This window comes from Antedon mediterranea, chromosome 4 (assembly GCF_964355755.1).
Source record: "Antedon mediterranea chromosome 4, ecAntMedi1.1, whole genome shotgun sequence".
Classification (NCBI taxonomy): domain Eukaryota; kingdom Metazoa; phylum Echinodermata; class Crinoidea; order Comatulida; family Antedonidae; genus Antedon; species Antedon mediterranea.
Window position 1 is genome coordinate 27,738,169 of NC_092673.1, and position 23,219 is coordinate 27,761,387.

A 23,219-nucleotide genomic window follows, 5' to 3' on the forward strand; every position below is an offset into this window, starting at 1 on the left:
TAAAATATAACCTTTACTTGGCAAACAACAAAGCTAGGCCTCAATACACAGCATTCCGAGAACCGGATCTGGCAGAAGCCCAACAAACAATTCTGATTGGCGGTCAGTTACCCTTCCGATGGAATTAATCGTTCCTGTATCCTGTCATAGTTTCTGTAAAATGCCCTGAAATAGGGCCAATGTTTACATTCGTGTAAGGCATAATTTTCTAGAAATAATTCAATCGTTTTCCGACAACCCCCCCCCCCCCCCACCCGCCAAACCTTTTCTTTCCTTCACATGTTTTTCGATCAGACAGGCTGTTTAAAGAATTTTGAGTTGTAGTATAATATACGGTAATTATTTACATTAAGACGGTGATTACTGATAACCGTATTTCTTTTGAAACATAATTATACAGAAACCGACGTCGTTCATAAATGCGATATTAACGACAACTGGTAGATAAGAACTCAATTGAAAGAATATTTGATGTCGCGGTGACATCAAAACACTGTCGTTTGGTAGTTATGAATTTATAGAGATAAGACAAGTGTCATACCTGTAATCAAAAGATCAAATGATGCCGAATTGTAGGTGAACTGAAGTTCACTTATAATGACCGGCCGCAGTTTACATAGAAATTAAACGTACTGCCACGAGAATATTTCGTATTTATGATCTATTGAAATGTTAGATTGACGGCCGGTTTTGTTTTTCTTTTAACTGTGAACAGTACAGTAGCACTAGGTTAAGATGGACAAGTGCACCCCCCCCCCCCCAACCCTGATTTGGTATGCTAGATAGAGACTTCCCCCTTTGTTTCATTCTTTCCTTGGTCCTGTGTGTCGTCTATTTAGGACATGAATACGTTGTTACATTTATGTATGTTTTCCTCCCCCCCCCCCCTTCATTCATTTATTTATCCATTCATATCGTGATTTTTAAATTAATCTATAGTCTCAATTTTCCCTAAAACAACATACAGAAAAAGCTCGAAAAGATGCCCGTGAAATCTTGGGTGGACTTCTTACTTCGTTGTTTTTGCAAACTAAAGAGGAGGGAGAGTGGGAGATTCTTTTCGAAATGAATGCTACAGTATACATTTATGAATTGCTTATAATATTGAGACAAACTCAACATTTATAAGACAAACTGTAAAATAATAAATGTATGGCACGCCATTCGTAACCATCGTCATTAAATCGACCCAACCAACTCTTAACAGTGGGTTTGTATTATACAAAAAAGTGTTATTATTACATTAGATGCTCCTATATTATTATTGTTGTTTTAAATGGAATGATTTCATTATGTAAACACACTAGCTTTGAAACATACTCGCGGTTTGACATTTATTATTCATTTATTATTTGCCGACTGTTCTTGGCAAGCTAGTTGGCATGGCAATGGAGACACGCAGATCAATAATGATTAGTTTTAAGTTTATGAATGAAAAAGAGCGACGACGAGATGAATGGCTATCTATCGGTTGTTATATACACTAAACATATGTTTATTGTTACCATAGAAACGGTGGGAATTCAGATTTATTTAACGTGGTCACCTGAAAGTTGCATTTTTGTTGCATTTGTTAATTATTCGTTATTTATTATTATCGTTCGTTATTTATTATTGGTATTAATGATGGATGGGCATGGTGTGGTGATTATGATGCCGATGACGTCACCTATTCTAGTGATTGATAATAAGATATGATTATGATGATCTATTATACGAAACTGATGATGATGAATTACATCGTCATCGATTAATGTTTTTTGTATTGTTCTGATTTGTGAAAAAATCTCTCTATTTTGTTATTGAGTCCATAGTATGAATACATAACTAATAAATATCAACATGATAACAACATACGATATTAATTATGTTGATTAAATGATTATGTAATGATATATAATCGATGACTGTGATATTGAAGATATGATTATTTCGAATAGTATATCGTCATCATTCAACGTTATTATCATGATATGATTACGTTGGTGATAATCATGATACATTAAAGTATAGCGAATATGATAATGATGATTGTGTAAAGATGAATTGTGCTATAATGCCCCGAGGATGACGTCACAGTACGTGACGCGATTGTGTTGTGCTCTCCTGCATACATAATTGGCTTCGTTTATGTGTTTATCATTGTCATCCGTAACGTTGTTGTTGTCATTATATTAATCGTGATCATAATCTTTATCATCAACAGTATTGTTATAATTATTAATCTCTTTCTCCTCATATCGTTTCGTAATCATCACCAATCATTACCATCGTAGTCATCATCATCATCATCATAATCCAAATTCTTTAGATTCAGATTCGATTTATTAAGTCATTCATACATATTACACTGATAATTGTTTTCTTGGCAGAAAAACACAAACAAAACAATACACACATAATATTTATATTTATGATCAACATGGAACTTAACAACTGATCAAGCAATATAAAATACAAAAGACCTAATGACTTATCTTTGGAACTCTATAATCATCATCATAATCATTGGCATCATCAGTTGTCAGAATCATCGACATCTTTCTCAGTGCCATCATTCTCGTCACCACCACACCTTCATCAAAATTATAGTACCGTATGTTATTATAAATGTTATATTAATTACCGCGCTATCACACAATGCTTAATTTATAATTACAATTTGTTAGCATGAACTTTTGCACTGTATATGGTTAGCAGATCATACTAACACTAATAACAGTTATAAAGTATCACTGTGCACAATGTGTTTTCATGATGAACCATATTGTGATACTAACTAGCTCTAGTATGGAAAGCCAAATCCGCCAAAAATACATAATACATACCATCCACCAATAAATCAATCGTGCAATATTCAAACCATCCAATCTTTTCAATCATTTTTTGGCGGATTTGGCTTCCCATACTCTAGCGCGATGCATCAAAGTGATAATCCCCATTTGGCATTTTAATGTACTTGTTTCTTGGAAACGGAATGCTTTCGTTGAATTGAGTCTGCTTTTATTAAAAAAGTGTACTGTATTAATTTTCATTTTCAGCACAATTCTGTATAGTATTTTTCAGAATTTGTCCGGGTTGTTATTAATCTCTACCTCTCTATGGTTTTCCCCATTGCCAGCTCCGTCCATTCCGTCCTTTCCATTTCTTGTTGGAATGGAAGAAAATTTTCCTCTTTGTAGTTTTAGTGTTATCATAGCATAAATAAACTGTAAATACTCCTTTGATAAAATCTAATCAACAGGATTTTTGTTTATTATTCATATTGCAATCATAATAGTAGGCCTATTGAATGATAAATGTTGACTATAAAATATACGATATTCCTATCAAATAATAAATAGGCCTACATCGAATTAATCAGTATATTTTGAGAAGAATAACTCGCTCTCGCCCTGTCTACACTATCAAACTAGTTTGATAAAAACAAGTGTGATGTGCCTAAATATGGTAGTGATGCCTAAATACGGTAGTGATATGACATCATCATGTCCGTATTATATGGGCACATCACATTTTGTTTGTCACATTAAAGTTTGATAGTGTAGACAAGGCTTTACAGTAGCATCGGAAATAAATATCACACATGAGTAATTCCGTAAATTCATACAGAATTCATTATAAACAATGCAACGCTTCTCCGGCGGATCAAGACGATCGCGCTCTGAACGTTAAATGATAATTAGTTGTACGCACACTAATGCCTTTCTATTTATGGTGTATATTATCGCCGGTTAGATGCAAATATCACGGCTCCAAATGATTATAAAATGATTTTGAGAAAAACATTTATTTTGATTAAATAAAATTATATTACCAATACTATTATAATAAAACCAATAAAATATTTATTGGAGTACTAATTAAAATTAGGTATTTCATAATAAATTTTTATTAGTGTAAAGCTCTACACTATCAAACTAGTTTGACAAAAAAAGTGTGATATGCCCAAATATGATAGTGATATGACATCACCATGTCCATATATGGACACATCACATTTTTTTTGTCGCATACAGTTTTTTTTTTCTCTCTTTTGTGGCGCAAACACCACTTTTATTCACATTCATATTATCTCATATTACATAAAATCGCATTATTTAACTTGTAAATGTCGTTACAGTTCATAAGTACCATTTTTACATATATGAATTCTGTATTACTCCTTTTTTCATTAATTTTCTTATATTTAGTTATACACTTGACAGGATCATCATTATCATCTATCCCGTTTTAAAATAGTTCACACATTTTCATTTGTTTGTTTCCATTTTACAACCCGGATTATACAATATATTTATATACATGATAAAAAAAAATAAAAAAAAATACCTCAGTACCACCAGTAACCCGTATACTGTAATTCTTTTTCAGTTAATCGTATCAAATTAGAAATTATATTATCATAATCTTATTTCTTAAAGCTACCCATTTTTCTGTACTTGTTTCTTTATTGTTATATGTTTCACATTCAATGTTATATAACATATTGCTTTTAAATGAATTCCATAAAGATTTACCCACTGGCTTATTTAGTGCAGATAACATGTTGTCGCATACAGTTTAATAGTGCAGCTAGAGCTTTAGGTAAAACAATTTACTCGAGCCACTTCGGACATCCTGAATCGGATAACTTAGTTTTTTTTCCTCTCAGTAGGCCTACTCGAATAAACGCGATCAGTGTCGACAATTGACAGATGATGACGTCATAATCAGCACGATGTTAAAGCCCTTCAAAATAACTTAGATGTTTGTTAGTTATTTTTATAGTATCATTATTACAACATAAGTCGACATTAAATATATAACATTTTCAATTCGGAGACGGAGTGTGCAATTTCCCCAAAGACTTCGTTCTCTTGACAAAGACAATTAAATATTGAAAAGCTTTGTTTAATTGTTGGATTCTGCGTGTTTATACATAGAGAAAGAAATGTCTTGCTATCTTTGCTCTTGATAACAAAGATTGATGGTGAAGTTTGGTTTTTTTTTTGCTTTGAACCAGGCTTTTTCAGAACTTTAAAACCGCCAGAAGACCCCATTCAAACGACGCGTGCTCGGTTGCTTTCGTGCTCCTACTATCATCAGTTACAATGGCACGACCCAACGCTGATCAAAACTGCCCTTTAGCGTTCCATAAGAACCGAACAAAGAGAGATAACAGTTTAAGTGATGATTATTTCGTTAATTGTTTTACGATTCTCCAACAAAATGTTTTTTTTTCGTATTTTCAAAGTTAAATTACACATTTCCGAGGACAAAGCAGAGTACAGTATCAATTAATGAATTGATTTGAGATGCGAGCACGGAGGATGAAAACTTGGCGTGAAGACGATCAAACAAAGCAAAACGTACACAAAGCAAACAAAGACGATTCTTTATCTTGCGACGTTATTATCCGCAAACAATGCTTAGTTCAAAGTCATGGCTATGTTTTGTGTCCGTTTAATAACATAACTCTACCTATGTTATTACTAAGTTGGGGGTGGCGCAGACTTTATGTTAATCTTTTCCACGTTTAAATTGAGGGAAAAAAAAGATAAAACCCCTAATCCATAGGCCTTATACAGGCCGGAACAGAACCGTTTTGAAAGAATCACTTTGATGTTTTTGTATTACCAAGTATCATCGAAATGCACAAAATGGTCTAAACGGTTTCAAATGTGATTTTAAGCTATTCTAAGCATTTTGATGTTTTTGTGTGACCAAGTTTCATCGAAATGTACAACATGGTCTAAAACGTCTCAAAATGGATTTGAAGCTATTCTAAGCACTTTGGTGATTTTTTTCAAAATGTTGCCTCATATCCAAATTGTTACATTGGTTATTACCATAATGATTGAATGATACTGTTTCTACTCAAGCGAAGAGTCCTGTGACGTCAATATACAACAAACTGACTAATGGATGGGTTAAATTTATCGGAAAATCATAATAATATTCATATACTTTTCATAGAAAAGCGGATTGATTGATATGATAAGATCATGTGTCGTTTATTAAACGGATGAAGGGATTAGATTAGGTTAAGGTCGACAGGTAGGCCTAGTGGTCAATGGAAAGTTAGGGAGGAGGGATCAAGTAGAGACCATACCGCGTAACACAATGACGTCAGAATGTAGGACAGATCTGGTTAAGTAAACACCCGGATGTTCCGAATGTTTCACTGATCGTAACGCGCTTGTTGTTTTTATACATTTTTTTATGATTTTGTTATGATGTGTTGGTCTCTGTACAATACATCAACCTGCCTTATTACTTATTACGGAAATTATATCGGACGTCCTAAGCTTGATTCCCATCTGACGTAACGCAAGGACGCCGGCACAAAGTCCCGAAGTGAGTTGATTGACCAATCGAAATAACATCGCCTTGTGTTGGTCAACTTACATCCTTGTGTTAAGACCAATTTTACACAGACGAACGGTAATGGTAATAAAAATATAGAATCTGTTATTTATTTTAATGACCATTTACACGTAACGCTAGATACACATGCTACGTGGGACAAGCCACGCGGTTTTCCGCTTACCGTTACCGCTTGTCTGTGTAAATGCGCCTTTACACGTCGTCCTAGAACAACGATTAAGCAGGCCGGGTTTACGGACGTGGCCGGTTAGATGAGTTTGTTTTGCGCCTTTTTCCAGACATTGTTTTATACACCACAGCTATTTCTGTGTCGTCAAATTCCATTTTGCTGACTAATGCATGTATGGCTAACAATCGTGCATGGAGGTATAATACCTCCATGAATAGTGTGTATCTCTGGGTTATTTTTGTCACACTTTTTAATAGTTATTTGTGACGTCGTTATGCTTGAATGTTACCATTTTACAATGGTTGTTCTTTGTGCAAAAATCAATCCAATGTCATTTTTTATTGAAGACGGTTGATGGTTAGGTATTTACGGGTGTTGACGTCACAAGGTCTTAACATGGAGGTATATCACCTCGTAGTAAGCAATCTAACAACATGATACTCAGGTCCGGAGATCAAAGAGTTTATCTGTGGCTGCGACATAATCAGTTTCACGCCCCTTTACACCACGCGCCGCGAAGAATAGGTACTACTGTACATTTAGTACTGCTGGTATTTGTCGCAGCCAGGCATAAGATCAAAGGACTGTTACAAGTTCTTATCTTGGCAAGGCGAGTACAGTGCTCATGTTGTGTACTTTATGAAATGTTGTTATCGACCAAAATAGAAATTACATGTATAGTCAATTGTATAAAAATGGCTTCTCGTATAATGATGCAACATTGTTCTATCACCCCACGTGCGCTCACACAAACAATGTGTGGTTTTGAAGTTAAACGATTACACAAACCAATCGCCCTGTGACGGAATTTTCCAGCGTTGGAGGTCATCATTTAGTTAGTTTACAATGCTTAACAAAATATGGGAAGCCAATCGATTTCTAAATTACTAATACCGTCTGTAGGCCTAAAGTGTTTGTTACGTCATAATGTAATGCGTACCGTAACTGTATTTAGAAATGTCAACCTGGATTGCTGATGTAAAGCATTTCATATTTATCACAATTCTGGACCCCCTCCCCCCCCCCCCCCACCAAAAAAAACGTGTTTAAATAAAACTTATTAGAGACAGATAATGCTTGCCAACGGTAAATTTCATTGTGTAATAATCTATTGGACTCTACACTTATTTATAATAATATTTAGGCTACTAAGTCATAATTACGAACGACTGTGTGAATTATATATTTGTGTGCACTAATATTTAAACGATAATTAAATATTCTCTCAAGACATGAATTCCCATTCAATATTCCGGCGTCAAATAGACTTCAAGTTATTCATTAACATATCACGTGACATCATTGAAACGTCTTCCTCTCGATAATTACCTGTGATCTAAAACGTTTCCATGGAAACGAAGGCTTTTCCTACACACAGGTAGAGACTTGAGCAAATTGATAACTATTTATTTGTTTGAACTTAAACCACTTCCTTTTAAGAATCGCGCCATGTAACAAGAACAGTCTTCATTCTGAAGTACGGTAGCCTACATAAATATTTAAATATAGGCTAAATACAGTAGGCTTAATTGTGACTCGTATGCGCGTTGGGGAGATATGACCTAACTAAGCATTTGGTATGACGTCATTTGGGGAGGAGAGTGATGAAATCTGTAAATTTTAGAAGCAAATAGATATTGTTAATTTATATAGTAATCCCTTTCAAACGTGGCAATAGAAACAACTCGGCCATGTGTCTAAAACCTATGCTATTTCATTCATTTATTCTTTATTTAGTATTCAAATGTACATATACGGTACAGCAATACAGATACAAAACTTTTTAACTAACATACATAATTACACAATAAAACAATACAATAATAATACAAAAGGACCATTAAATCTCTGGGAGATAGTTAGTATTCGGGTCCTTACTTTCGTCGCATTCCATACTCGGAGATGAGTTTGCGTTAGTATACCATGGACCTAAAAGTACGACCTCCACCTTATCAGAGTCAGATGACACCGAAATTACGTAATGTACGCGTGTTTAGGCGTCCTTAATAACATTGTAACGAATTATCCGACGTGTTCCCTGGAAGTATTGATTTTAGCATAAGCTTGGCGTCTATTGTTTCGTCGCTCAATTTGTCCGCATCAACAAGCACATTTAAAGTGCATTCTGGGTGTATCAATTTAATTGTCTTTTGACCGTGGATAATATTAATAAACAATACAATGACCTCATGTAATTATTAGTACCATTATGTTATGGATATCAATATCTCCATTCCATAATTCATGTTATAGGACTAGTTTATTACAACATAAGCCTAAGATATATTATTGAACTCTTATGATCATAGATATTTTCAAATAAGGTTTGTTTATGTAGGCCTACGTTTATGTTTGTCTCAGGTTTATGACAAGATTTTGTACACGTCATTCGATGACTCACGCTGTGTTCCGTGCACGCGTTTAAGCTTGTTTTTTCCTCACTAGCGACGCAACGCAAGGACGTGACGCAACATAAAGCGTGGTTCCCACTACCGACGCAACGCAAGGACGTAACGCAACGCAAACGCAAGTGAATTGACCAATCACAAGCGATGGCTTATTCGCTTGTGATTGCTAACTGTCTATAACTTCGCTTGTCATTGGTTAAAACGCTTGCGTTGCGTTTACGTCCTTGCGTTACGTTCTAGTGGGAACCAAGCTTTAGTGATTTGACCAATTACAAGCGATGGATTATTCGCTTGTCATTGGTCAACTCGCTTGCTTTACGCGTACGTCCTTGTGCGTTGCGTCTGTAGTGGGAACCACACTTAAGCACGACACGTCAACCTGTACATTAGCATCAAGTATGTTAGCTGTACTCTACAACCGTGGAATTATGTATAGACAATTTCCGTTATGGTTTTTAATTGACACTGAATAACAAGTCCCTCGTGCCAAAGTCTACAAAATGTTTTGAGATGTTCAAACATTTTTAAAATACGTATTCGGTTTAAAAAACATTCATTAGATAGGGTACGTTGATCATAAATCATTTTTTAATCATAGGCGTATATTATTATTCACTTGTGATTAGGCCTACTTTATTGAAGTTAAAGGCACTCGTACTTATGACATGTATTTGAGATTAGATTTGACAATATCGAAACATTTTGATATGAATAATGATAACTCATCTTCCATAGATGTTATCTCCGTGATTCAGAAGTTCCGTTGGTCGTTGTGCGCCTCATGCTGTATTTGAAAATACTGACGCGTGATTGGAGGAGGAGGAAGCGTGGACAATCGACGCCCGCAAAAGGCTAATCGTAATTAATTAACTAGTGACGTAATTTGGACACGTTTATGTAGGCTACTCTTGGCAACGGTATATCGTGATCTCCTTTAAACCGCCATGTATTGCGTTGTATGATGATATAATATAATTCAACCTATTATTAAGTTATTTTAATGGAAAAAAAAATCGCTAAATTTAGCGGATTACCTTCTTCCTATACGTACGTGCACATCCGGAAATCGTCAATGTTCTAAATGTAAGGCTTATTTTTGTTTTAAAGACAAATATCAATCTATTTTAGTATAATACTATAACGCCTTTAATACTTTAATTCAATTCAATAAAATTTAAATCGTAACGCCCTAACCTTGAGTGCGCGTGTGTACGTTTCGTAGGATAAGGTCAGGGATTATGCAATATGAGGTTGCAAGGACGACGTATCGGTGTACAGTTAACAAATCTTAAGGCTGTGAAAATACTGTGAAATGTTTGTATTTTTTCTTACATTGACGAAAAATACGTGTTAAGTCCAGTGTTTATTGGTGGGAATCGTGATGGTAAGGTGGCCATAGACTACTGAATTCGACAAATTATATTAATGCAACAAATTAAATTCACCAAATCATTTCACCCTTTTTAAGGCCTCCCTCCCCCTCTTTAAAATCTTAGATCCGCCACTTGGACGGTGCGCATATGGTTCCCACGTACCACAATGTCGTAGTAGGCCCAGGACAGGTCATATAGCAGGGAGCGTTACTCATCCCCGGTAGAGCAATGGTCAAACCTTTCTTCCTATCTTGATCTGAAATGATTTCAATTTTATAGGATGTTCTATCTTCCTTCCTATTAGATATTGAGTCATGATTATTCTCTTTTACAGCATCCCCCAAGGACCTTGTCAAATACACCCCGCCGACAAAAGGCACTGACACGTGTACTGACTTGCTTGTTACTTTGTATTCTGTTAGGCCTACTACAAGTAAACAAAATACATATTTATGAATCACACAACATGGAAATATTAGTCATTTAACGGGGAGGCGAACCTATCTGAGTACTTCTCTTCATTAATAGTCTGTTAAGCTATAGCCTGTGTTGATTAATATGTATCATTTGTTTGAATTGTAGGCCTACTTGTGGGTGTGGTGTACTTGTATTATAGGAGTCATCTCTTTTAAGAACGCACGCATCATCATCAATCATAAAATATTCATGAGATACACACCCTGCTGCTTTTATGTGTAAAGTTGAAGCTAGTCTGAAGTGATGCTTATTAAACTATTATTATGGGAGTCGTCTCTTTTAGAACGCACGCAGCATCATCAATACAATGCATATCAAAGGTGATGTTTAACGTTGAAGCTATAGCTATATATAGCCTATTATGCGCATCATTGTTGTACGTAAGGTGGGGGTGAACTATTACTATGAGAGTCATCTCTTTTAGAACGCATGCGCGCATCATCATCAATACAATGCATAAGGTTATGAGTGTGACGTTGATAGCGTGCCTATGCGTGGCATCATTGTTGTACGTAGGGTGTGGTGAACTATATAGGAGTCATCTCTTAACGCATAATATATTCTTGATACACACCCAGAATGTTTGCGTGTTGTAATAAAATTTAAAAATCAAACTTTAAAGGTCAGGTTTTGTCGGGTAAATTTGATCTATTGTTTTTCTAAATGACATTAAAATGACCTTACAGAATTAGGAGGAACATATCTTTATACAATTATTTACGTTAAACCAGTAATTAGATACGTACGTTGTCAACAAATCTTCATCTGGTAATGACACTGGTTTAACAAAGAATTGTATATACAATTATATAAATATAAATCCAAAGGCAAATAACTGAAAAAATGACAATGATGTGGGTATCAGTGGCTGGATCTCAATGGAGATACAAATAAAATAAGCACTGAAAAAATGACAATGATGTGGGTATCAGTGGCTGGATCTCAATGGAGATACAAATAAAATAAGCACTGAAAAAATGACAATGATGTGGGTATCAGTGGCTGGATCTCAATGGAGATACAAATAAAAAAAATGCGAGAAGCTAAATCAAGTAAATCAAAGTAAAACAGCCAGAAAAGTTATCAGAGTTTTCGGGCAACACTAGCCCTTCATCAGTGCATATAATATACAAATAGAATTGTATATTTAAAAAAAAAACATTTTTCGAAGATAAAGAGGGAATACATCTTTAAATTTAATCCGTTGCGTGAGAAACGTAAAACAATACCAATATCAGTGCATATATAATATAATATACAAAAAGAATTATATATTTAATATAAAACCATTTTTCGAAGATAAGGAGGGAATAATTATATCTTTAAATTTAATCCGTTGCGTCAGTAACGTAAAACTATACCTATACCAGGGTGTGGTCGATACAACTTGCTGAGCCATGACATGGTATTGTCCATTGGGACAATGGCATTGTTCAACAAGCGAGTGTTTGTACAGTATAGGGTTCAGGCTTACTTTGTAAAATGTATTATAAGTCATTGGCTCCCTTCCCCTATCCTGTATTTTTGGGATTGTTTGTAGGAAGGATGTCGACATTACATCCGTGACAATATTATATCGATGCCAAGTCGCGAGATGCGACCCAAGAACTAATCGATTGCGAAAGGTGATGTGACCAGAAATAATTGGAGAAATCTGGTGTCCTTGACGTAAAACACGTTCCGGGCTTCCGGGAATGTCTGCCAAGAAAGCGAGGGAAAATCAGAACACGCTCTCTGTACTGAGATTTAAAGGGAGATACCCCGAGTACACGACAAATTTAGTAAAGAATTCCTTCAAACGATCCAAATTAAAATATTATTTAAACATAGTGTATTTGGAGTAGTAGTAGTTTGTAGTATAGTGTTTGTATACATCATGAGTCATCTGCGACATATGACTCATTATTTATTATATACTGTAGTAAACAGTAGTAGTTAAAATTGTTTCGTTTTAAAATCATGATCCAGTCGGTCATTCTATTTTGTGGTTCTCGATGAAATTACGTAGGCCTATTTATGCCGTGGTAATGTTATTTATCGTTATGGCTGCCGAAGCAAAAAGGATATATGTTTGGCTTGGTATACTGAATTTGTTATCGACGTCAGAACCGTGGCTTCCACCTACACGTCGTGTTAATTGATGGGCACGTAGGCGTAAATTCTATACAACAATTGCTTTATGGGAGTATTCGCTGAATTACTAGATTTGTAGATAACAAATGTTAATCATTAACATTTAATAAAATGTGTATGTTTAACAAATACTGTCGTACATTATGATTAGGGCCTAATTGTTTTATCTGTATAATATTTGTGGTTTATCTTACGTTCACCGGGTTATCATGTATTTTGTACATTACCGTACAAATGTTGTTGAAGATGTTATGAGACCCATGGTGTATTATGGTATCCTTGGTGTATTTATGGGATAACAGAATAAAGACGATTGTAAAGTAGGTCAACACTGTCATGATGTACCCAAATATGGTAGTGATATGAACATCACCATATATATGCACATAACATTTTTTACTCACAAAGTTTGATAGCTTTAAATTGTTACAAGAGGATATGTAATACATTTTAAAATATGTATGATGTAATATTTGTCTACGATTGTGATCGCGTGATGAACGTCCGATATGCCATTAAGTCTCGACCACTTTGAAATGTAGGCCTATGATGATATACCCATAGGCCTATCTATACGAATTTTTTTTATTAAATGGTCGTCAATCTAGTACTGTAGTAGTCAGTCAAGGGAAGAGAGTCACATGGTTTGTCTCGCTTTCAAACCCCATATATTTTACAATCCACAAGATAAATAATAAACATATTCCAAGTATTTGCAGCAATGGCTGTTAATCGCCATCTTTATTCATTTCAAGTACACATTGTACATTTTGTCAAAAGACAAAAACACGGAAATAGGAAACAAAAATATAATAAACAGTACGGAAATGACGACAAAAGATTAACATTTGAAAATGCCTGATTAAATAAGTCCATGTATAATTAAGTTAATACATAATTATTTAAGGGATTCCCCCAGTAAAACCATGTAATAATAATAACTCCATGGCAATATACATAATAAATTATAGTTCATTGAGAAAATAGTTCGTAACGGAAATACAGACACGTGACATGTTTTAAAGGGAAGTTCAAAATGCGGCGATCGGCCGTTGGATCGCCTGGAATGCTGATGAAATCCCAGAAACATATGTTGAAATTTTAGCACCATTATTTTCTGACGATTCTTCCGTAGAAAGTCCTGAGAATCCTGCTTTAAAAATGTTCACCAAACTTGTAATAGATTGTTGGTTTTCGGACATATCGTTCTTTGTTGATTGGACAGAACAATCGACTCGTGCTTTCTTTGTATTTGATGTACTACTGTCCGTTTGACTATCTCCCGATGAACACCTTCGTTTCCGACTACAAGAATTGCAATTTGTATTATTTTCCAAGGTGGATGTTTTGACAACATTGTTCGAAATATCAAGAAGTGCTGGTCTGTTGTTGTCTGTGGTACATTCCTCTTTTACTTCGCCTCTTAATTCAGGCTGTATAACAACCATTTCAAATTCCTTGTCTGTACCGGTTGTCGGTCGTGACTCAGCGTCCAAGCTATTGTTTCCCGCCGTTGGCGTCAGGTCACGCGTTGTTTGTGACGCTTCCACTATAGCATTTTCTTCATGATTATCAAAGTTCTCTTCTTCAGCACCTTTGGTCTCCCGTTTGGTCTCTATTGTCGTTTCCATATAAGACGTTGCTCTAGACATTTTATTGCACATATCCTCGTAATATATTGTCCTTGCCGAATTTAATACACCGGCTACAAGTAGATTCTTTCGTAGGCATATTCCTCCTTTCTGGTGTCGAGAACCGGCAATTTTTTTGAGTGATACACTGATCAATCTTTGTGCTTCTAACGCCATTATTCCTGTTATCGTCTGCTCAAGGAAATTACAAAAGTGTGTCAATAAAAAGCAAGGCAGGTGTCGACCAATAAATCCTTTATGTAACCTTCTAAAGTATTCAATATAAATATAGTAATCAACAACGATATAAAAACGTTGTTACTACTGTCGACACGGCGTGATGAATAACCGTTGTTTGACAAGGAAATTAGTATATGGTGGTCAATGACGTCAAATAATTGATCGATTGGCCAATCACCGTTCGTTTACTGTAATGACCTCATTGTTCCGGATGCGGTTCTCCACCCGTTGTTCATCGTCAGCCAATCACAACGCAGTTCGTCATACAAGGTTCTTCTTTGTTATGGTGACGTCATCAGCCAAAACATTGTAGTACTGATCTCGTAGTTAGGAATGCTCCATTATTTTTAGCACTGACAGCAGGCGATACAGAGGTCAAATCATAATGGCTTTCCATATAAGGAGAATGTATTTACGCAAGATCTGTTTATTATACATCAGGTTTTTCCATTGTGCAAGTCAAAACTTGACCCGATCAGTCATCGGCATTGTCAACAGCCTATTCAGTTATGAAATAATACATCATTATATTTACATTTACAGATTATATTGATATATATCCGTTTATTTTCATTTTAATAATCATAGAAATGTAAAGTTCTACATGGGGTGATGTTTTATCATAATGGCGAGAACTGACCTAAGGTTAATACTCTTGTACTTGACCTCCGAATGACCATGACTAAGTAGTTCGGGGTCATGTAGATCACCCTTTATTTTTATAAATTTGTAGGAAATTACAATAATTTTGTTATGTTCTATTGTCCATTAATCTCGCCAAACAGACAGTTTTTGTATGATTCATTCAATCAGATGATCGTATTTTATGTATTTCGTCATTAGTTCGCTGAATTTTTTTCGCGATCCATTTCGATGAATTATGAAATTGCGATCTTAGATATTTCCTTAGTCCCAAGAATATCTATTTGGCTGGTTTAATTATTGTATGCTATAGTTGAGTTTTTCTGCCAGGAATAAAGTGAATACGGTAACCAAATACTACGAAATGTTAAATATACTTACAATATGGATATTTATATCCTACCAAAACATATTGTTTTTTTTTAAAGTCTTTGTTTCTAGTTTCACGTGATTTTATGTATACAGTATATATTTATTTTATCTTTGTTTTAGATAAAATTTAACTTTTTTTCTATTCTTCACTACTATATTATTTTTGTTCTAAATTTGTCAGTGATTTCATCCGAATTGTACTTCCACATGGTAGCAATTCCTTAGGTTTTTTACAATAATTTAAAATAGAAAGAAAGCTATGTTGCGATGACCGTGCACTGTTTGTTTTTTTATCGAAAATCACGAATTTCGAGCATGCTTTCGAGGAACCGCAAAAGGAAATCATAACAAAACGAAGGAAGTAGTTCGACAAAGATGGTAGTTGAATATCGAGAAAAAAAAAACCTCACCATCTGCTCGAAGTTTACAATGGTAGTGGTTTCATAAATAGGGGTCAGGGGTCATAAAACGTACATTTATAATACTCAGAGACAGGTTCATAGAGGGGGAATTGTGATTTAGTACTAAAGTAACAGCTATGATTGCATTATTACTCATGAGAGAGAAGTCAAAAGAACAGAAAAATATTAAAAAAGGATACAAAATGATTCGGACATCATGTAGACGTAATGGTTAATCATACACGGACACTCCTAACAACACTATATATGACGTGTTTCATCGATCGTTATTTTTTATGTAATTTGAAATCTACTGAAGTAATAACACAATAATAAAGGTATCAACGTTTATAAACGGTTTATGAGCTATTAACTGAGTATAATAATGGATAATCTTTATAATAAAAGTACGTACGTGGTTCCGGAATCTGGGACGAAATAGTGCGTTGGATCAGTTCAGTTTAGTGATTAATAATTGAACTATTTATAATATTAATGCTATTTTAAGAACACAACACCTTATTGGTATTTCAATCTGTATCTTATATAAGTCAGAGATACTCTCCAGGTGGAATGCCATTCTGAAATGAGTAATTAGTACAATCTTTTTTTTATATTAATTTATATGTAATTTTACTTTCTATGGACCAGACATTCCGAAATAAAAGATTGAATATGAATAAAACACAGTATTGGTAATAGAATCCGTGGTCATCTTAATTCCGTCATCACTACATTTAATTATATATTTTTAAAAATGCGTCATTTTGTATAATAATATACAGTAAACTTGAACATGTATTTTGTGCCGTCGTGTTGTCGTCCACGTCACGTTGGTCATTGTAGAATTTTTTAAATATGTGGCAATGTGGAGAAATCGATTGAGTGTATTCTTTAAAATGCAGCTAGCTTTCTTTTGAGTTTTCTTTGTGTTTTCTTAACAAAGAAAGGCAAAGAAAGTAACTGATTCGACGTGCTTTGTGAGGAATTGAAAGAACAAAAACCAAGTTTCACGCCCAGATGCGTCTCTCAAAATAGCACGCATGCCCACGCCTTGGATAAAAACAAGGAGATGTAGGAAATAATACTTAAGTTTATAATTGCAATAGGCCTAAATAGAGAAAAAAATATATACTCTTCTTTTTTTTAAACATTTTTTTTATAATTGTGTCCTCGTAGTTTATAATTGCATAAATAGAGAACAAATATATACTCTTTTTTTTTGTCTTCTGACATTGACATAGCTTTCCACAATTTGTTTCCAGCACTGTGATAATGTATGTCTGTCTACATTTTCCTCTTTAAATTGTTCTTGATTTGGTTCATTCATTTGTTGGTCTTCCATACTGGTCGAGAGGTCGTTTTACTGTACTACTGTTTCTTTCACAGACAAAAATACTACAATATTAAAGTGTTAATGTATACTTTAAATTCAAACAGTTTAATATTTCAAATTATTTATTTTAGTAAAACAAAAAAGTAAATACTTATTATTCTGTCCGTGCATAATATAATTATAAACGGTAGCTTTAAGACAAAGCTATTCTTAGGTTGAGATGGTTGAGGACGAGGTCAGGTTTAGGTCATGGTATGCTCGCTATGAATGCACACTGTAGGTCCCTTCTGCTGTTTCCGTTACTATGTACTATAAATACAACCATAATATTTTAATATTATTATAAATAAACAAATTCATGCTGTATACAATGGATTATAAGAGAGGAAATAATTCAACATTTAACTTCACAATTAATCGAAAAGAATTATATATATATAAGGCAACTGGATACACTGAAGTAAATTTTTTTGGTTTTTTTTTGTGATTAGGAAAATCATGTCATGATGACCTGGACCTATAAATCGGGTGCATGATATGACGAAGGCGTAATTGTTGATAAGATATTATCTGATGACGAATCATTACGTAACTACAATGGTAAATTATCAATAATTATGAGGGTATTTACAAAGTTGGAAGCCTCGCGAATCAACACGTGAGGTAAAGCTCATGCGTGTACTACTATGTACTCATGTGAACTATTCCTTTTCACGATAAGGGTCAACAGTATTTATAATCGTAAATATAAACATTGTTTAACTTGATATATATCCCGGATCATTGATGTTTTTTAAGTCAGAAAAGAATATAGGCCACCAAAAAAAAAAATGAATTTAATATTGATAAGTTAGTGTAAATTGTAATTCCTGTCCTTACTCCCTGATACAATCATGACCTTTGTACAGGCGCGGCGGCCCTACAGTAGTGTGAATGGTACATACAACAGAATTGGAACTTCTGAATGAATGGGCATGGCTACTCACGGCTATGGAATGCGAGTAGTACAAGGTCGTGAAAGTGCGTTTGTTCCGACGATGAGAGAACAAAGGAGTGTGAACACCGGGCCTGCATTGTTTCGTTTTATAAGCATATATAGTAGCTCCTATTACATTCTTGTATCAGACTTACCTTTTAAATATTGTGTACATGCTTTACATTTACATTTCATTTCTTTTTATTTGTTTGAGTATAATATGAGTTGAGTGATAATATCTCTATGGTTTGTTTACAAACACTTTATAATATAATATATTAATTAATTAGCAAACTTTATCGTGCCATTGTTTTCTAACATTCATAATCAAAAACACTGTACAATTTATAATTGTCAGCCCCATCCACCCTCCCAAAATGGTTGTGTTAGTTTTCATGTATAATAATATTCGATATAATACGATTCAGGGAAATATTTTGAATTCATTTTTCTCCTAGTTGTTCAAACATTCTAAAGACTGTACCAGGAAAATTATACCTCTGTGATACTAGGACTAGCCTCATACAGTTTTCTACTAAAATATCATCGTAATTATATTATTAAGGAATACGTCACATGTATACGTCACAACACCGTGTGTTATCACGCTAGTTCAAAATTGATTTTCAGATAGTTATAGGGAATTTCCCTATTTGTTGTTTGACAACACACACCGACACCATAGATGGATATGTTTGTATTCAAATTCCGCTCTCATGCTTGAATTCATTTCAGACAATTAAAACTGAAAAATAGTTGTCTCGTGTATGAACATAAATAGAAAATGTATGAAATAAATGATAGTAGGTTTAATTAAACCTCTATTCACACCAGTGCTAAAAACGTTTGATTGACTTTAGACATCATCAAGGGAAAACAATGAATGATGATGTGTGATTTTTTATTAAACCTATACTCTGTTTATAGTATCATATTATGTAGTGTAATAATAGTCCGTTTAGGCCTCCTTAATTTTAGTTTCTGGAGAGATACAAGTGACCCTCTCCCACCTCGCCTGCGACAACTCGCTATACTGTTTAACACAGGCATAATGATATCAATATGTAATTTTTAATTGTACGTAATAGTTTTTAGGGCAGATTAAACATGATATCTGTAGGCCGCTACTCATGAGCCAGTGTTTATGAAAGAGGACGAAACGCGTTTAGTGCGTTGTCTTGTGACTCGAATATGAAGCATCAACAGAAGCATTCATCATGTGTCATCTGATTCCTAGAAATATCATAAATAGTTGCATCATGTCATTTAAACAGTCAGCATATAAATCATGGATTTTCTTCCATAAATAAACAAATGCTAGGAAAGCATTCCGAAATGGGAAACGGAAGATAGGCCTACTAGGGTTACGAACGAACGGTGGTTGTCAATTTTTTTAAATCGAAATTTTAAAAATTGAAAACATATTAATGTATGCAGCGCCATAATTTCCTCATTACGTTTCACTGGAAATGTTCTGTAGGCCTACGTACAGTAGGCCTACAGGATCTCTTCCTCTAATGAGTATCCTGTACGGAAATGAAGGGAGCTATATATAGAGAATGACATACAGCCAGTGCATGTTGCAATCAATTAAGCTAATTTAATAGGTGCGGTGAACGTTAATAGCATCCCGTTAAATTAATGATAGGCATATATCAATTAGTATACACTGTAATACAGAAATGTTAAAAATAGACGGCACACTATTAATAAACTTTGGGTTTGTTCATGGAGTAAAGAATAGGTTGTAGCCTTGTCTAGGCTGTAGACCAAGTTCTGACTTAATATAAAGCTCTGTCTATCAAACTAGTTTGACAAAAAAGTGTGATGTGCCCAATGGTAGTGATATGCTTAAATATGTTAGTGCATGACATCATCATGTCCACATATGAGCACCTAAGTTTGATTGTGTAGACAGAGCTTTAATAAAAAGATAAATATTTAGGCACATATGGCGTTTCATACGTATACTATTTTCAAAACAAACATCGAAATACCGACTGGTGGACTAACATAAAAAACACAATAACTACATACTTGGGGGAAGCCTAAGTTTGTTGTTACAAGTCCAAATACAATATCATTTTCTTTTCTTTTTTACATACATACAAAACACAGGATTTAAGTAACCATGTTATCTATTTGGATGACGGGAAATACCTGTAAATTTATGGGGAATCCCCGAAAGTCACGACACTTCCGTGTGGATAGCAGCGAACTATTGTATCAAACAATAACACGATATTAAACATGATAGGCCTTTGACTTGTACACGCGTCAATAGAAACTGAAACACTCAATGATGACATCATTTTGATCACATGTTCATCGCTAGGTACCCTGGGATGGATTAAACATTACAGGTACCTTATTTATAAACTCTGCGATGGAAAACTGATCGGTCCCGTACACACCCCATCCCCACTTCCTCCAGCCCGTATTTACAATTATCAACATTTCACTAAGTTCCTATAATGGATATAAGCAAGGGCAAATTACTGAAACAGAATGACAATGCTGCGGGTGTATTCAGTGGCTGGATTTCAATGAAAATAAATAAACAAGCTGAGTGACAAAATAAAACGAAAACAGACTTAGAATTAAAGAAATTAGAGAAAGAATTAAAGTGCTCGGCTTTTGAAAAACGCTCTCCTTCGTCAGGGCGGCTAATGACAGTACTTTTTTAACGAATTTAAGCTTAATGATGTAATGTATTGTCCAAAAACATAACAATGAAGATTAATAAAATCAGACATAAAATTTAATTTTAAATTTACCTTAACATTAGGACTATAGGCCTATAATATAAAATAGTTAGTAATTATAAGCAATAATTGGCCTACAATTAAACATTTTTTTTTAGAAACTATAAAATCCGTGTATTAAGTCATTATAATTAGTATGATATGTGAAGATTGTAGTATTTCTTTTCAAGACATCTCTCATGGGGTAATACATATATTAATGCTACCATGCTATTGTATCTTGACTGTTGACCGGCGTGCGTAAATCGTCTGATGTTTGTATGGCACGACACTCTTTTTTATGTCTGCAATAATATTCGTCGTCGTATGCCCTTTTCAGATTAAAAGACTACTGTATATCATTCCATTATATACACAATTGTAGTGAAGTAGTAAAGAAATAAGCAAATCACTGAATAACAAAAAACAACATAAAGTAGAAATATTATTAGTCGTCATAAAGCATTTAATGAAAAAGAAACGCGTTATGGTGTCTTCTCTTGTAGAAAAATGCGTTCCTACTTAATGAACATGACCTGGGACATAACCTATCTCAACCTGACAGTTCTCATACGGCAGGATGTGTGATTTTTATTGATTAAAGTAATTTTCTTAGATATTTCCTTGTTCGGGTATTGTCACGAGTCACATCAGACGAAGTGTGCCTAGAGAGATACGTCGTGTTTGCAGGTCATGGAAGGGGCCCCGAGGCCTGATAAGGCAATATTGCAAGGTTAGGCTATACGAACACGACCTGGTCATTTATGAATATAAATCATTAGTGAGAGTGAATGAATGAAAATATGATATTAATTCTTGTGTAATCATGAAGTTCTTACTTCCGGATGTCTCGAGATTTCAACCCAGTTAAAATAAATTTGTTTCATAACTTGTATTACTGTAGTTCTTGTGAAAATAATGATTATAATAACAAACCTATTAAACTTAGAATTGCGTACTGCGTACACGTACATTACATTGCGAACATTACCACGTGTATTCCGAATTTTCATTCAGTCATTGGAAACCCTCAAGAGAGAGGAATTTAACCCCCCTCCCCTCTTTTTTCATACGAGGCAGGTAGTTTTACAAGCTGACATTAATAGTATTACACTTGTGGCTGTGTGCCCAGTTCGTTTGTGTCCAAGGGATGTTTATTACCGTCTAGTCGCTCGGGTTCCGCAATCGCGCACACGAGAGAACCGCCAACTCACGTATCAACTCTATCCACGAGCTATTTCTACACGTGTGAAGTGATATCTGGCAGACATAGGTGGGCGAACACAGATTTATCAGATTTACATTGATTTGCCGCATTAACGGTCGGACGACCGGGCTCTTAATTCGTATTAACGCGCCAATTGCGCGCGTTGTTAATTGCATTAGAAATTAACACTAAGCATGTGGATAAAGTCAATGGCCTGGTGGTCGTAAGTTCGAATCGTTTCTGGTCATCCAAATGGTACCGTACCTAAACCTTACTTTCCACTACAGACGCAACACAAAGACGCCACGCAATGTAAACGAGTCGACCAATCACAAGCGATGGGTTATTCGAACAGTCATTTGTCATTGGTCATCTCACTTACGTTGCGTCTACGTCCCGTGTTGCGTCCTAGTGGGAAGGAATAAGTTAAATATGCATTGTTGATGGGGTAGCTATTGGTCCTCAGTACGTGTATCGACCAAGGGGCTCTGCGTTCGTTTTTTTTTTTTTTTACATGCGAAACGAAATTACATAACCTAATTAATACTTCTGTATTAATATGTGAGACAATAGTATTAGTAGATCCGGATTCCGTGTACAAACACGGTTCGAAGCGAACTAGGACATCCTATGTCAATTGCTTTCGCGTGGAACGAGCCTCTCGGGGTCTGTTGGTTGGAAATCCGCATAATTAAATGTCAACGTTTAAAACTAACGAATCATGATCTATATAAGTTGCGA

General features: G+C 34.8%; 2 protein-coding genes across 3 annotated transcripts in view; one reads left to right on the top strand and one right to left on the bottom strand.

Moving 5' to 3' along the window:
• LOC140047115 (serine/threonine-protein phosphatase 2A activator-like) overlaps positions 1-23,219 on the top strand; it is a 37,457-nt gene that overhangs the window by 6,535 nt on the left and 7,703 nt on the right. The window lies entirely within an intron of this gene.
• LOC140047114 (uncharacterized) lies at positions 13,642-14,919 on the bottom strand. Its single transcript, XM_072091943.1, has one exon. The coding sequence runs from the start codon at positions 14,735-14,737 to the stop codon at positions 13,961-13,963; it is 777 nt and encodes a 258-aa protein (XP_071948044.1). The 5' UTR covers positions 14,738-14,919; the 3' UTR covers positions 13,642-13,960.

Coding starts and splice junctions, on each gene's coding strand:
- LOC140047114 (XM_072091943.1), bottom strand. CDS start 14,737: ATGGCGTTAGAAGCACAAAGATTGATCAGTGTATCACTCAAAAAAATT.